General features: G+C 49.7%; 1 protein-coding gene and 1 long non-coding RNA gene across 5 annotated transcripts in view; one reads left to right on the top strand and one right to left on the bottom strand.

Moving 5' to 3' along the window:
* The window catches only part of LOC130515851 (MAM domain-containing glycosylphosphatidylinositol anchor protein 2-like), a 106,064-nt gene that overhangs the window by 32,666 nt on the left and 58,187 nt on the right, over nt 1-15,211 (bottom strand). For 2 of the 4 annotated variants that reach the window (XM_057016388.1, XM_057016387.1), the window contains exons 7-9: nt 10,957-11,048; nt 10,638-10,875; nt 3,996-4,316 (exon numbers count right to left, since the gene is read on the bottom strand). In XM_057016388.1, the coding sequence (XP_056872368.1) occupies nt 3,996-4,316; nt 10,638-10,875; nt 10,957-11,048 (651 nt within the window). The remainder of the gene's footprint in view (nt 1-3,995; nt 4,317-10,637; nt 10,876-10,956; nt 11,049-15,211) is intronic. The other 2 variants (XM_057016390.1, XM_057016389.1) reach the window with 1 other exon arrangement.
* LOC130515854 (uncharacterized) lies at nt 641-8,997 on the top strand. Its single transcript, XR_008947284.1, has 2 exons — nt 641-878; nt 8,170-8,997. It is a non-coding gene; the product is annotated as an uncharacterized LOC130515854 (long non-coding RNA).

Genomic DNA, 15,211 nt, shown 5'->3' with positions numbered 1-15,211 from the left:
AGTCCCCCTGTTGAATAATGTAGCCAAACGTTGCTCTGCATCAGTGTGCCGCCACGCGCCGCAGCCGCTGCAATCAAACAAGGAACTCGAGCACCGCCGACATTTTCGCCTCCTTGTCGAATCCGTGAGATCATTTACGAAGTTGTGGGAGCTTGGCAGCGCCCCGATAGATTGGGTCGAGCCGCCGGTCGGCTCTCTCCGCTGTTGTTTATGTTTCTGTGCGTTGGCCGACCTTTTCTGGCCGACCGCTTCAGTTCTGGGGCCTAAAAGGCCAATAAACTGCGTCGCTCAGAGAATCTAGAGATTCCCCCGAAGACACGAGGCTAGCGTGAAACGATTCGATGCCGGAGTCAGCCTGGGGGGGGGGGGGGGGGGGGTCGTTAATTAGAACCGGTATTTCAGCCTGTTTGCAGTCATGCGCTGAATCGCTGTCACCCTGGGATGAGCTGGTTTTTGCTGCCTTTTGTGTGTTTTGAACGAGTGTCAGTCAGGAAGTTCCTTTCTCTGAGGGGGCAGTCGCACAGTTGCATTGGACAGATGATGTGTGTGTGTGTGTGTGTGTGTGGGGGGGGTACACAGAGGGGAGGCCTGGATAAAAAGGTTCCCGTGCATCTGTGCTCAAGCACAGCTTGATCACGATCACTGCGGCTGACAGTGGTATCTAGGACAGGAAGCTGCTCCATTCCTCTTCCTTTCCTCCATTTCTCTCTCTCTTCCGCCACTTCCTCTCGCGCCAACTCAGTTTGACTAAGAACATTAGGATGTCACAGCTTGGGATTTGGCGTTTGCAATTCTATTAGAGCGACGGCTCCAGAGGCGGACGCCTTCCGCTGCCTCCACCTCTCCTCCTGGCGTCGCCCGCTCGTCCGCAGATGCAGGTCTTTCTTTTTTTTTTTTACATATCAAAGCTGTTGACTTGCCAGAGTCGCTCTTTCACGCCTCTAATGCTCTTTGCTTCAGAAGACTGTACCTCGGTCCCTTGATCAAGTTAGGCTACTAAACGCGGCTTTGCACATGGCTCACCACCAAAGGCGGGGAGGCGTTGGGGGGGCTCACGCTGAGACCTGGAAATGCAGGCGAGGAAGCTCGGAGGAATTGGCTTGTGCTTACATGCTGAGAGATGAGTCCAAGAGGAGGCAGGGAGGGGGCATGCCGACAGTGGAGGCGAGAAATTAACAAAGGGAAGGTCGGATTGTGTTAATGAAGCCAGCGAGAAAAGTCTTTGTAACTGGAGAAGCATCACAGTCAGCAACATATTGTTCAGGGCGCCTCTTTGCATGCTGGATAAAACCTGTTTACCCTCAGCAACACACCCAATAGGAGTGATGTTCTACTTCCTGCTGCTCAGAGATCAGAGGTTTAAATACCTCCATATGTCTGGAAGTTCTTGTTAAAATCCAGCAATTTATGAAGAAAACGTGCTGCAGTGACCCGGAAGTTGAGGTGTTTGTGTGTCACATTTCCAATCTACCAGTTTGAATCCCATCACGCTCGGTTTCGTTGTGCTTTTAACGTTGAGCTTTGATGGTCACAGCTAACAGGTAATGAGAGTCTGACGAGCGGCTCAGTGGAAGGGACGTGGACGCAACGCTGATTTGTGGACGACGATCTCCCTTCATTACGCTTTAGGCTTTGAAGATGGCAAACAGATGAAAGCGGCGCACATCAAGAACTTCAGTTCAAGAGAAGATCGTTATTAATATCGCACGACATAATGAGAAATCACTCGTGCTTTTGGTGAAGGGGAGGATAGAGGAGGCGCTAGCGGAGGAGGAGAGTTGAGCTAGCGGCATGGTCGCGTCTCCAGAGGACTTCAAACATCTGCTGACGACCCAAATGCAGCCCCCAAGTTAGCAGACCTTGAAGATCACCTGACGACAACTCTTCTTGTTTGTCCCATTATATTGCCCCCCCCACACACACACAAACACGAGACATTTTGACCCCTCAGAATCACATCTGAGTTTAGATGATGGGCGCCTAAAACATTTTAAACCCCAAACATACTGAATAAATTCAACAAAACTTTCCTCCAGCTCTTTTTTTACACAGAAGGACTCAAGGATCCATATTTCAGTAATAAAGAGCTACTTTCAGCTCCATTATTGTGTAATTTATGATTATTTGTGAAAATTGAAATCTGATTACTGTGAGTACCTTGGACTTTTCAGATTTCTTATTTCATGAAAGGATAAAAATGACTTTCATCAACGGCCACAAAGACCTCAATTTCCCATTTAATAGAACTAAAGATTATAAAAATTTATATAAAGATTATAACTTTTTTTTCCAGAACTGTGGCTACTAAAAATCCCCGGAAAGATTTTCCGCTCCGTTTCTTTTGAGTTCATTGAGAAAATCCAAGTTTAGCTGCTTGCTACTGTTAGCTGGCTAGCGAAACAAACAGCTGCAGTGCTAACGGTACAAAAGATTCAACAAGCTGTTGGGTTTGGATTCAGAACTCCGGCTCCATTCCCTCCGGAGAATGTCGGCCGCTTGCTCGCTTGCCTTCTTTTCCTCTTCGCTCAGCAGTGTTCTTTTTCTTCTGCAGGGTAGTTTTCACAATTATTCAATTTGTTCAAGAACAATGACTCTTTGTGTTCTGCCTGACACGCTTCCTTTGTGCTGCAAGATGTGCTTTATTTTGAAAGGGAAAAATCGTTAATAAAGCAGAAAGCGAGGCCTTGGGAACCCAGGGGAAGGTCTTGCTTTCATTCATTCGTTCATTCACTGCTCGTTTATAGATGCTCACATGAAGACTTTGCTTGTTTTCGGCAATGATTTCATTCAGTTTGACTTTTTTTTAATCAATATAATCTCATCCAGCCCAAATTGCTGCATTTTAGCAGTTGACCAAAACTTTCCTGGACAGTTTGTTCCTGTTACCCAGAATGCATTGCTGCTGCTGCTGCTAAACAGCAGCCAGGATCGTGGCGACCTGTGAGGGAAGCGGGTCAGTAATGTTTGCGTTGTGGCTGTTGTCACTTTCTGATGTGTTCTGTTAGCAAGCTAATACGGGCAGGAAACGGAGGACTGGGAGAATCACGCGGCAGCGCAGGAACGTTTACGTTTTTCTATCCGTCCGTGTGGGAGGAAACTTGCCGAGATTTCATATAAATGACAACAAGCGCGTTCAACTGTTCTCTCAAATGAATACATTCAATCTCCATAAATGAATACAAAATGAACGCGAGGGGGAATAAATTAACCATTCGTAATTAGCCGGTAAGCCATTTTTGGATGCTACTTGAGAAGCGGAAAGAGTAGAAGTAGTGGACTCCATGGGAATCATATTTTCAAACAAAGGAACCGAACTCGGGATATGATTCACCACTGGAACGGCAGCACTTAACGGGTGACGTCTCACATCAGCATTCTTCATTTAAAAGACAACAAAAGCCACCTTGTTGTGGTCTTACCTTGGCTTGAAATGAGTTTGCGAGTGTACCGTTTGAAAAGAGCGAATAACCGTTGGTCCTGTATAAGCTTGGAGATATAATCCTCCATCCTGACGCCAGGTTGGACGAGAGGGACGAACATGTATCGCTTGACTTGCTAATTGTAGCCATGGACAGTCAATGTGGTTGTTGCAAGCTTGCGGTGGACAGGGGTGCTTGTCTCTACCCCCCCACCCCCTGCCCCTCGCGACTGTGGTCAGGTCTATATCCTGGGGATGCTCGTCTGGACACGTGCACGCGTGCGACGTCCGCTAATGTCGGAGCATCTCTGGGTGGGAGTCAAATCGGATTTCTTTCAAACACGACCGAAGACACCAGAGATTAGAAACAGATGGATGCAGAAGGAAAACAAAAGGCACATTTGGGTTGCAGAGGCCAAGATGGTGCATAAATGGAAACAACTGCTGAGCAAAGCAATAAAATTACGTACACAATGCAGACATTTCATACCTCTGCTGTAAAATCCTGCACATTAAAAGACAGCGAGCCTCATTTGCATTTACGTGCCGAGAGAAATACCCACAGATGTCTACTTACACTGGACGATCAGCTCCACCACGGCCTCCCGGGGCTTCACGTTGAACCCATTATACTGGCTGGTCTGGCAGCGGTACGAGCCCGTCATCTCCCTGGACACATTAACAATACGCAGCACGCCGTCGTAGCTCTCCATCTGCATGCTGCCATCAGGCATCGGCGCCTCTTTATCGGCCCGCGACCACAGGATTATTGGTTTGGGCTTCCCTGAAACAAGGCACTCCAGCTCCACTGTGTCACCCTCACGGGCCACCAGGGGGGACTTGCCCCGGGGGACTGTCAGGTTGGGGGGAACTAAGAAAGAGAAAAACAGAGGAGGGACTGATATGGGGCTCTAGAAAGTCAGCAGGCGAGGTAAAAGGAAATGGTCAACTGGGGTGGTGTGGAGGACATGGGGGACGAGAATAGCATCCACGTAGCCATGGCAATGAAGCTGAGTGGCAGCGACAAAGGCAGCTGTCATGAAAGGACCATGCGTACATTAGCGTTGGGGGTGTTGAGTACAAAACTGTCATGGGGGGGCGGCGAGAAGGGGAAATGCAATCAAGCAATGGCAGACGAGTCAAAGATGCGATGGAACGCTGACAAGCGAAGAGAAGAGAAGAGAGACAGCAAAATCAAACCAATCAACGTCTACGCAAACGAGCCATAAAAGCCGCGACACCCCGGATCTGCTGCTCCAACCTGTTCCGACTGCAACTATGTTGTAACGTGTCAGTTAACGCTGAGAGTCATTAAAGCACCAAACGCCAGAGTGATTCCTGTCAAAGTGGCTCCTTGTTGCTAGCTTACAGGTTAGATTTGAAACACTGGCAGTGACAGGCGGCGGCAGGGGATCTCTGACAGGAATCACCTGGGCTGCTTCCTGTCAGCCTCTCTGATCAGCTGTGTTTAGGAATCTGGGGCCTTTGGGAAAGGTTCAGTTCATTAAAGCATCACAGCGGAGCCACACAGCCAGGACCAGAGTCCAAACCACAGCCGTGACCTTTCACCCCATCCTAACAGCAGGAAAAAAGTGAAGCCTCGAGCACGTATCGGCCTGACAAGGATGCAGTAAAAACCCGTGAAAGCATACATGCTGCGTTTATCTAAGCGCTGCCCTCCGCAGCTTCCATTGACAGCTGTTGCCATGACAACCGCCAGCGCACCGGCCTCATAATCGGGGACCCATCTTATCTCATCGTGTTCCCAACTCCATCACCAGTTCGCATGGTCATCATCTTCATGTTACACAAGAACCTTTTCAAGGTGACACTGAGCAGCCGCGGCTGTTTCCAGACGCCGCCGTTCTCTATTCAGCGATGTGAATGTCTTTTTCTTTCAACCTCGCCGCCGTCCTCGCCATCCCAGCAGTTTAAACCTAAAAATGAACATCAGAGCACTCCCAGAGTGCACGCTCTCTATCTGCTCTGACTAAATACGCTCTATATTTGGCACAGTTTGATTGCAGGGGTGAAACCCTGGCTGGACCGGGCCGGCGTGCACGTGCGCGTGAGCGAGCACATCCTCCTGCCTCCTCTTCTGAAGCGCCGGCCAAGTAAGTTTGTTAAATTAGCAAAGCCTGGCAAATGGCAGCGGCTCCTAGAGCGACCACGTGGTCCGCGCCAGTCGGAGCCACCAGGACTCGGACCCCGGAAAACCGTCCGACGCGAGCGAGTCGTTGAGCAAAGCTGTTCTCGGCGGTGATGAAACCCCGTCACGCCCTCCTGATGAGTGCGCTATCGTGGCCCGTCTGCCCAAACAGAGCCGGAGCCCGGAACAAGTCAGGCCCCTGCTCCTCGCTGATGAAATCAGCGGAAATCTTCAGAAAATAAAGTCAAACTATATTTTCTATACTCTGGGAACAACATGTGAAGAGGGTTGTAAGCTCACGTTGGAGAACACTCGCTCCTTCTGTGTTCAGCTGCTGATTGTTTCTGTAGTAAAGGGCAAAAATCCAGTTTTTTAAAAATGTAATTCCCTTAAAAAGATCGGATTGTATGAGTTTCCCCCCCTTTTTATATCGGACACCCAATAACTGCTCGTTATCTTCTGACCAGTAACGATCGGTTCCTGCTGGAACTAACCTAAATTGTTAAACCAAAAACCCAACCCACTAATAACCTCAACAAAGCACATCGGCGTATTAAAACTTGAAGATCTCTGTTCTCCTCGGGGTATTTGCACCACATGTTCTGCAACGCTGGATGAAGAATCACCGGGAAAAATATTCCTGCAATAAGTAAAGCACTAAAATTCCTCCTGGAGAGAAGCAGCAGTAGCATCAGAACCGTCTTTACGCTCAATTCTGCGGGCTGAAACAATTCTGCCTGTATTTTTAGCCCCGTAACCTGACGGTGCTCATCAGCCGCTTCATCATCTCCGTGCACCTTCTGCATCCGCACGCAAACACATTTGTGTCGTCCGCATTAGGGTGATGAAAACTCATCAGTCAAAGACAATTCTTGGCAGTGACGGAGCGGTGACAATTATCCCGGCGGAAGGGGAATGACAATGGCTGCTCTCACGGCGCCCGATTGCTATTCCCACGGCGTTTGGACCGAGGGTGTCAGGTGATGGAGACCCGACATCTTTCTCTCTGCGCCGTGTTTTCCTCCACTTTTCTGAACGCTTCCCCACGCCCAGCTGAAATGGAGAACTGACAGCCGCTGTACTGAAGGAGGCGGCGGCGAGCGTCCATTAGTGGCACGGAAGCACATCCGTCATGACCCCTGGACGCTCTACAGCCAATTACAGGTGTCTGTCTACGGCAGGGGCGCCCAAATCCGGTCCTCAAGGGGCCGAAGCCTAGCCGGGATTTCTGTCCTACCAGATAGACGACGCTTTGACCTGCGATCCCACTTGGTAAGACAGAAATCCCGACTGGACTTTAGCTCTTTGCGGACTGGATTTGGGCAGCTGCCACCCTCAAGGACCAGTCTTCCGCACGCTCTGCTGCTCACTGACTTGCTCTTTCTTCCTTCTTGCTCTTTTCCATCCCACACCCCGTCTGCGAGGGTAACTGACCACTGAGCGGCCTCGGCATGGCGGCGAGAGCGCCGAGGCTCTCTGCTGCGATATCACGGCGCCGACGCTGTCCGAGCACCAGGGACGCCTGCAGGGCATGCCCGCTGTGCGCCCGCTTGTTTAGCGAGTGTGCGTGCGGTTTTATGTCGGCGTGTAGCGGGAGTGCTTCTCCTCTTCCTCTCGCCTACGGGCTGAACCGCGCTGTGATCCTGCCTCGCTGCTTTTGCTGGATGCTTCGTACTGTGGTTGCCGGCTGAAGGAGGCACATCCACGCGTGCACTTTGTAGGCCTGAATCGGGGAGCGGACCTCATTGTTCAGGTCCAAGCTCTGCCGCCCGTCTGAAGGGTCTCGGCTGGAATAATCCTGCGTGGGCGGGATTGTTGTTTCAGCCTCTTGGAGCTGAAATAAAACATGGAATTAATTGAAACTCCATGTTTTCTCCCAGCTATAAGAGCCAGAGTGAGGCAACTGAGGCTTCTGAGAAACAGCCATCCCGCTGCCTCCCTTTTCGCTCCGCTCTGTGACATCACCCTCGTCACCATGGCAACATAGCAGTCTTTCTTACTGCAGCTGGGTACTGTGGGATGTGGGCCTGCACGCGTGCGAGCGTGCGTTCCTCCCGCTCAAGGCCACTGAGCTTTTCACAACGTGACAGGGCTCCCCGCACCTCTGAGTCACCGACCTCCAGGGGCCACATGGGCGGTCCCTTAGGTGTGGCGTGGAAAGGTTTGGGGGCGAGCGTTTGTGCGTGCAAGATTTTACATCCTGTATCCGTCCATCTGTAAAAACACTCACAGATGTGTTAAAATTGATAAAGCAACGACCACACTGGCGCTCTCTCTCTGTGTTTGTGTGTTTAGCTCTTTCCTGGTCCCTGGTGATTTAACCCATCTTATCGCAGGAACCTGGTGGTTTTCAGCCTTCCTCCGTTAGAGTAGCTGCACGGCTCTCTGCGGTGCCGACCTGATGTTTTATTTAACCTATCAGTGCAGTGAAAGCCCACCACCCACTGCTGTACATCTCATCTGAATTACACCCATTCCGTGCAGCTAAATGCTACCCCCGAAGGGTGAAGGCTTTAGGTGGAGAGCGGGGGGGTGGAGGGGTGGAGGGGTCTCGGCTCCGGTTAATAGATGTTCTCTTTTTCTGTTTGTATTCGCCCCCCAGGTTTTACTAAATGGACGAGGGGCTGTTTCCCAGACGGCACCGCATCAGGGAGGAATTCAGCTGAACTACAGTGTGATTCTGCCACACCTGCTTTAATATTAATGTCTGGCGAACGCCATTTTGGTCCGGACTTCTTTCCCGGGGATCACAGGTGAAGTCTGACATTTGCTGTCGACCGTTTGTACACCTGCCATTCAAAAATCTGCCATGCTGACAGGTTTGCCAGGACATGGAGATGTCAGGACCGCTGAGTTCTGGGCTCTTAGCGTGATCCTAGCGCAGCTTCACTGCAGCAGCAGTCGACTCTCGCCCTCCTGAGGGTGAACCATTGCAGGCTGATGACGCACGATAGAAGCTCCGGATGAGTCAAACACTTAAAACAAGGAGCAGCGATGGAGAAGACCTGCTGCGAGCTTCAGATGACTGCGTAGATGTGTTTAATTTACTGCTAATTGTTAGCTGTAGCCATTGTTCAGCCTGACAGGAACACCAGGCGGTGCCGCAGTTTGGGGTGTGATTGGGAAGCAAAGTCACTTAAAATTTCCGCATTTTTAATCCCTCTGGCAGGAACAGCCGATGTGAAATCCACAGCTAAAGCAAAATCCGGCAATGAATGGCATTGAAATGAAAAACAATGTTTTGCGGGTACAGGTGAAAAAGAGAATCGAGGTCTAATATTTCATAAAAGAGCAAATTCCAGCATCGGAGGTTTTGTTTGGCTGAATATTGCAGAGCTGGACAATTGAAAAAACACGTGTCAGATTAACAAGAAGCTGATTATTTATGGGATATTTTGTGTATTTTTCACAATAAATACCCTAACTCGGAGTTTTGTGGTTTCCATGTCCTGGTTTCTTGACCACATGAGAGTTACCCCTGCGACCTCTGGGAGCTCCGACATGAAGGGAAGATGCTTATTTAATGAGTTTGAGGCCATAATAAATATCAATACTGCACCAAACCGTACAGAACATGCCCGGGCTTTTGAGCTCAGTTATCATCAAAAGTTGAAAGAACAGATTATGAATATTCTCTTTCATAAAGACGCTGGTTGACGATAAGCACGGGTGCGGAGTCTGGAACTGGAACAGCGCACATAGCAGACGCGGCGTGCGAACAAGCCAAAAACATCCAGGAAAAAGCTGGAATTGTAACTAGCAGAAGCTAAATTCTGCATATTACTTCCTATTATGGGAACAGCTCGATGACACTGCAGCACATTTGAAATATTTCATCTGGCATCGGCAAAGAAATCAAAAGCAGCGGCTGCATCTGCGCCTGGTGGAAATCTTTAATTTCGCATGATCACAACAGAGTCATTTCCTTTGTTATTCCCTCACTACTTTTCCCCCACTTTAAAGGACGTGTGCAAATGCATTGGCGTCAGTCAGGCACTCAAATAGAAGAGAGCGAGCGACTTAAAAGATAATGAGGAAACAATCTTGGCAGGTGCGATTGATCCGGCTGCTTTAGAGCGCAGGGATTATCAAAGGATTATCTAAGAATAATTATGCAGCCAAGGTTGACGTGCTGCTTTCATGTTCCCGCCGAGTAGCGGCGAGGTGCGAGTCGTGGAAAGCACGAGTGGGAAGAGGCGAGTAAGTGTGTGTAAAAGAGAAGCGACTCTTCAACTTCCGAAAGTGTCGCACAGCCAAAAAGTCACTTATTAGCACCTACGGGTGCCAAATGCACAGCGCAACTCTTGACATTCCCAAGTGCAACACAAACACAGGGGAATCCTCAACACGGAGGAGGAGACGCCCCCTCGCGGCACCTTTGAAGGCTCAGATTCCATCAGGTCGCGCTGCTCCAGAACGCCGCGGAGCGACGCCGCGCGCGGCTGACCTCCCTCCAGGGCGGCGGCGCCACATGACTCGGAGCAGAGCTCTTGATCTGGGGGGCCGCCGACGCAGCGGAGCTGTGGATGTTCCCGAACATGCCATGACAGAGGTTAGAGTGATGCAGCTCAGCAGACAGGGTGGGCTGGTTATGCTGTTATCCACATGCTGCACGGATGGACACACATGTTAGTCCAGGGTGGAGGCAGCCAATTAGATGGGAGGAAGATGGACGTTCGCTCTGTCTATCTATCTATCTATCTATCTATCTATCTATCTATCTATCTATCTATCTATCTATCTATCTATCTATATCTATCTATCTATCTATCTATCTATCTATCTATCTATCTATCTATCTATCTATCTATCTATCTATCTATCTTTATTGACACTTCCTCATTTTCTAGCTCTATAGTCGGCCCTTTTTAAAAAAAAATGTAATCAAAAACTAGCAAAATCACAGTTTATTTAATGTGTTTCGGGCTTGAAAGTTCCAGATACATTGTCATGGTAACTTTTATTTCCCTCAAAAGCAATTCTACTTCCTCTCACAAGCTTTTAAAGTGTCCCACCTGCGTTCCGGGGGGGTGTAAAGGTGCCAGTGACACAGAGGGGTGTGAGACTCACCAGTAGTGGACGAGATGTTGACGTCGATGCTGATCTCGGGGATGCCCCCGCCCTTCAGAGCGGCCACGCAGGTGTACGTCCCGAAGTCCGTGAACTTCAGGTCTATGATGTCCAGGTTGGTGGTCCCGGGGGAGATGTCGGGGTCGGTCTGGGTGATGACCATGCGCTCCGAGCTCCGTAAGGCGCGGCCATTTTTCAGCCAGCTGAACGTCAGCTCCTCCGGCGGGGTCGCCTCCACCTGCGACACCGCGAGGGTCGGTGGGTTGGCGTGTCAACGAAGGCCGCGCCGTGCCACAAGTGTAGACGTGGGCGACTTTACCTGACAGGAAATCTTGACCTCACGTCCGATCTGGATGTTGTCATCATTGTGGTAGGGGTCCGGGGTGATCCAGAAGCGGCCTTTCTTCAAAGCTGCGGAGACATAATCCCGATCATGAAAAATATAGTCAAGCGTAACCGAGGTAACGGAAATAATCCGTCTCAAGCTGAACATTAAACCTTTAAATCTCATTACAGTTTACAAAATTAAGTGATCTTCAAGGGTTTTAAAACAGTGACGAGGAAATTTAATTTGATATGTGGCCAAATTCTGGCGCCGTTTACTGGGGGCTTCCCTCGTCCGTGCGGGTCAGGGGTTTAAATTTCGGGATGCTGAGTTTGAGAATATTCCTCAAGATTTCCATTATTCGAGGCTCTCACTGGAGCAAATCCTCAAGCACTGAGTTCATTAATGATGCCATAAAGAACGTCTGGAAAGATGCTAATATGTTGATGTTTGTGAAGCTTTAAAATAGCTCCCCAAAATGATCCCGTGCAGAATTTGCACAGTTTTAAAATAACTGGCTCAGTTCTGATCATTTCCTGTCAGCTTGTTGTGGAGATATCAAACCACGGAGATGGCAACAGGGACTCAAAGTCTATTGTTTTGTTGCCGCAGAGGCGTCGTCAGCGAAGACAAAGCAGGAGCACGTTTGTTCTGGGGGAGAAAAAAGTCTTCATGCTAATGAAGAACCCAAGCAGTCGCTCACACACATTCAAACACACTTTGGATTTGGAGAAACATCTCACAAATAACATCCAGTGTTTCTAATCCAATTTGGTTCCCCAACTCTATTTTCAAAGCACACAACAGGAAAGGAAAAAAAATCCTAATTTCATTATAATTCATGCTGCACTGGCTCCAAACCTTACTGTTCAATTCATCTCCTCAGCAAAAACCATAACCCCCCCCCCCCCCCAATAAAACAAAACAAAACCAAAAAAAGGCTGACAACGCCATGAAAATCTTCTCATCTCACAATTCCCAAGTGACATTAACGCATTCAGTTCGGCAAAAGGAAGACGAAAACAAAACCTGCCTGTCAGATTCCAACGCAGGAAATTGAATGAGCTAAACACCGCGATACCAGGCAGCCGTCTGAGAGGGTGGGGGGTGGTGGGGTGGGGTGGGGCGGGTGACGAACAACACGTGAAAAGATCTTCCACCTCAAAACTGAAATCAGTATCAGCAGCCAGAGGAGCCCGCTCATGTGACCTCTGTAGTGGGCCAGGAAGGATCAGCATTCCCTCCATTTCCTGGTGGGGCTCAGCTGCGTATCTCCGGCTTCCTTTGAGCAAACGTGCGAGGAGCCCGTGAGCGTGCACCTTTGGGAAAGCAGACATCCATCATACGCGTCAGCCGGTAATAAACGCCAGAGAGCTTTAGTTTTATCTCGACAGCTCGGGGAAGGGGGGGGGGGGGGACAAAACTTTTGCGTCTCGGTGACATCCCCCGGTGGATTTGGATGCAGCTCCTTCAGAATTATTTCGTGCACGTACTTCCAGACATCAGCAGGAGTCACGGCGCTGTCACAGGTGACAACGGATATTTGGATTAACAGCCCCGCTCTCTTTTCAACGCTACTTCGGCTCAAGTGTGCCCCCCCCACCTGAAGAGACACTGACAACCAGAGTCAGCTTCCTGGCCCGGCCCGGCTCGGCCCGGCCCTTCCTCACGTCCACGGACCAGGTTTCTTCTTGTTCATCATCGTTCCCCCAGAAATATTTTCCTCAGCTGCTTTAATTCTCCGATAATGACTCCCGGCGCTCCTCGCGTCTACAAACACTCGTCAAACCGAGCGGTTCAAAAAACAAGTGTGAAACGTGGCAAACGTTTGGGGCTGGGGGGGCGGGGGGGGCTGGGGGGGCGCCTTATCGGCACAAACCATAAGGATCCCTCGTTTTGATCACCTTTGATGATGAGAATTAAACCTGATGGAAGACTCGTGCTCGGCGGCCTGTCACTGATATGTAAGCATGTTTAAAGGTGTTTTGTGTCCCTGCTCGACATTTTGGCCACAATTAATATTAATTTTACTCTTCATTAAGGTTCTGGTGATGTGTCGTTTAAAAGGATTGGATGTGTGATGAGTCGTTGAGGTCAAGAAGAATATATATTTATATAGTAGAGAAGAATGGATTATTAAAAATTGCTGCAATTTCTGTGTTTGTTTCTCAGGTTCTGGACCAATAAATAGGAGAGGAGGAAGATAAACCCCACAGATCTGGCAGCTGATGCACCACTTTTTAATATGTATGGTAATATCTGCAGGCTGCACTCATCAGCACAATTCACCCGCAAACATCAGGAGCGCTTTCATAAAAAGCTAGACATATAAATTGGGAAAAATGGACCATCTTCTTTCCAAATGGACAGTTTGCGATAAAAGGAAGAGTCCTTCACTGCGTGGCCCCTGTGCTGATGGTGGGCTGGTGGGCGGAGCCTCAGGAGGCCTCTGGACTTTGAGTAAAAGCCAAATCTGACAGAATAGAATATATTGAAATCTAATATCTCAATACTGTTGACGGTGGCGGAGAAGGATGAGATTCACCAGTTCTAACCGGGTAATAACGGCCAACTGGCCCTTTGACCGTCTCATCTCCGAGCTCGCCGGAGAGGGATGAAATGTGCCGTCTCCATCTCGAATGGTGGCGTCTCATTTCTTACGCTTTGCTCTCCCGGCTCAGCCGCCGTTCGCCTGTTCATGTCACAACAGCCAGCGCCGCTTTTGTGCGCTCCAGCACACTGCAGAACCGCTCCTCCTTCCATTTCAGGCCTTTTCTGCATTTTTATCTCAGCATGAATATTGAAAAGCAAGCAGGGCTTCCTGTAAATCGACTACATTTGTGTACAGGAGAGATAAGTGGCCACCACTTCACTCGCCTGTAAATTTGCGCTGGAGAGCTGCAGATGCTAAAATGGTGCCTGTTCCTTTACGCATCAGAGAGTATCACAGAGCTGATGTTACTCTAAAAGGCCCGGTGGTGAGTGTGCGAGGTGAGAGGAACAGCGCTGAGGGGCTCCGCTGGGCCAAGATGGCCGCCGCTCTTCCCCTCCACGAAGGAAGCGCTCTGGTTTCACCCGAAGATTAACGCCTCGGTGAACGTGCACTGCAACATCCCTCGTTCCCGCACAGACATTTCAATCCCAGGGAGGTTTCATGATAAGGCGTAAAAGCATATGTTGCTTACATTATAATAAAGCTGACAAATGTGGGTACACGCGAACAAATTCCCACAAGCGACGGCGAAGCTAAAGAGCGAACGTATCAGCGTGCAGAAGGGCTTTTATGTAAATCGTTAACTATCTTTGCATTTGTGCGGCGCGCTCGTCTTTTCCTCGGGTTGATTCTTAAGCTAAACAAATGCTAATCGTGCAACGTTTGAGGCTAACAGTAGGGAGGGAGGGAGCCACTGGTTCCCGTTGGTTGTTGACTGGCTGTGCTCACCTGCTAACAGCCTTTATGTGAATTGACACCTTTGAAAATGATGAAAAGCTCAGAAAAAAAAAGCACGTCCAAATGGGCGAGTTGGAGCATTCATACCAGTGTCACCAAAGGTTTGCGTTTGTTTGATGTTCGAGAGCATGAAAAGGAAAATCTCAACCTGCGCCGGGCGGCGGGAAGGACAGCGTTCCCTGCGAAAAACATCAGAGAGCCAAATCCAACTCCACGGCAGCGCAAACAAATCCAGCATGAATAATTGACGGACGCTGGAAGCTGGTTCCCCTCTAATCACCATCAGAACTTCCTGTCATCACAACTCAACCTCGCCGACACGTAAATGCACGCCGGGGCCGCTAAACCGGGATATTTAGGTGGTGAATGGCGGTAAAGTGGAGGCCTTGACAGTTTTAGCAGGAGTGGGTAGCCTACGCACGAGGAGCAGGGATCACCTAAACAGAAGAGCCCTGGTGGAGGGTTGGCTCTGTGGAGAGCTGGTACCACACTCATATCACCTCTGGGAGCCATTTGTTGGCTCATAATGACGCCGACACAATGGCGCCACTTATATATACAGGCAGATGCAGAAAGGAGCCGTCTGAATGCGAGGCCCATCCAAACTATTTTCTCCGCCTTTGTGGGGGAAATCACGTCTCACTCCGCCTCATTATCGTCCTTTCTGCCCGCCGGTCCATCTCATTTCGCAGTCCGGCTCGTTGGGCCGTCTCTCAGCAGGCGTCCCGCCGCGCTTGCAAAATGTCAGCAGGAGAACCAGAACTCATCTCTCGCTAGCAGATGGAGGCCTAACCGGGA

Source organism: Takifugu flavidus, chromosome 19 (genome assembly GCF_003711565.1).
Source record: "Takifugu flavidus isolate HTHZ2018 chromosome 19, ASM371156v2, whole genome shotgun sequence".
Taxonomy (NCBI): Eukaryota; Metazoa; Chordata; class Actinopteri; order Tetraodontiformes; family Tetraodontidae; genus Takifugu; species Takifugu flavidus.
The sequence above is the reverse complement of the archived record's forward strand: the minus strand, read 5'-3'. Positions and strand labels throughout refer to the sequence as shown.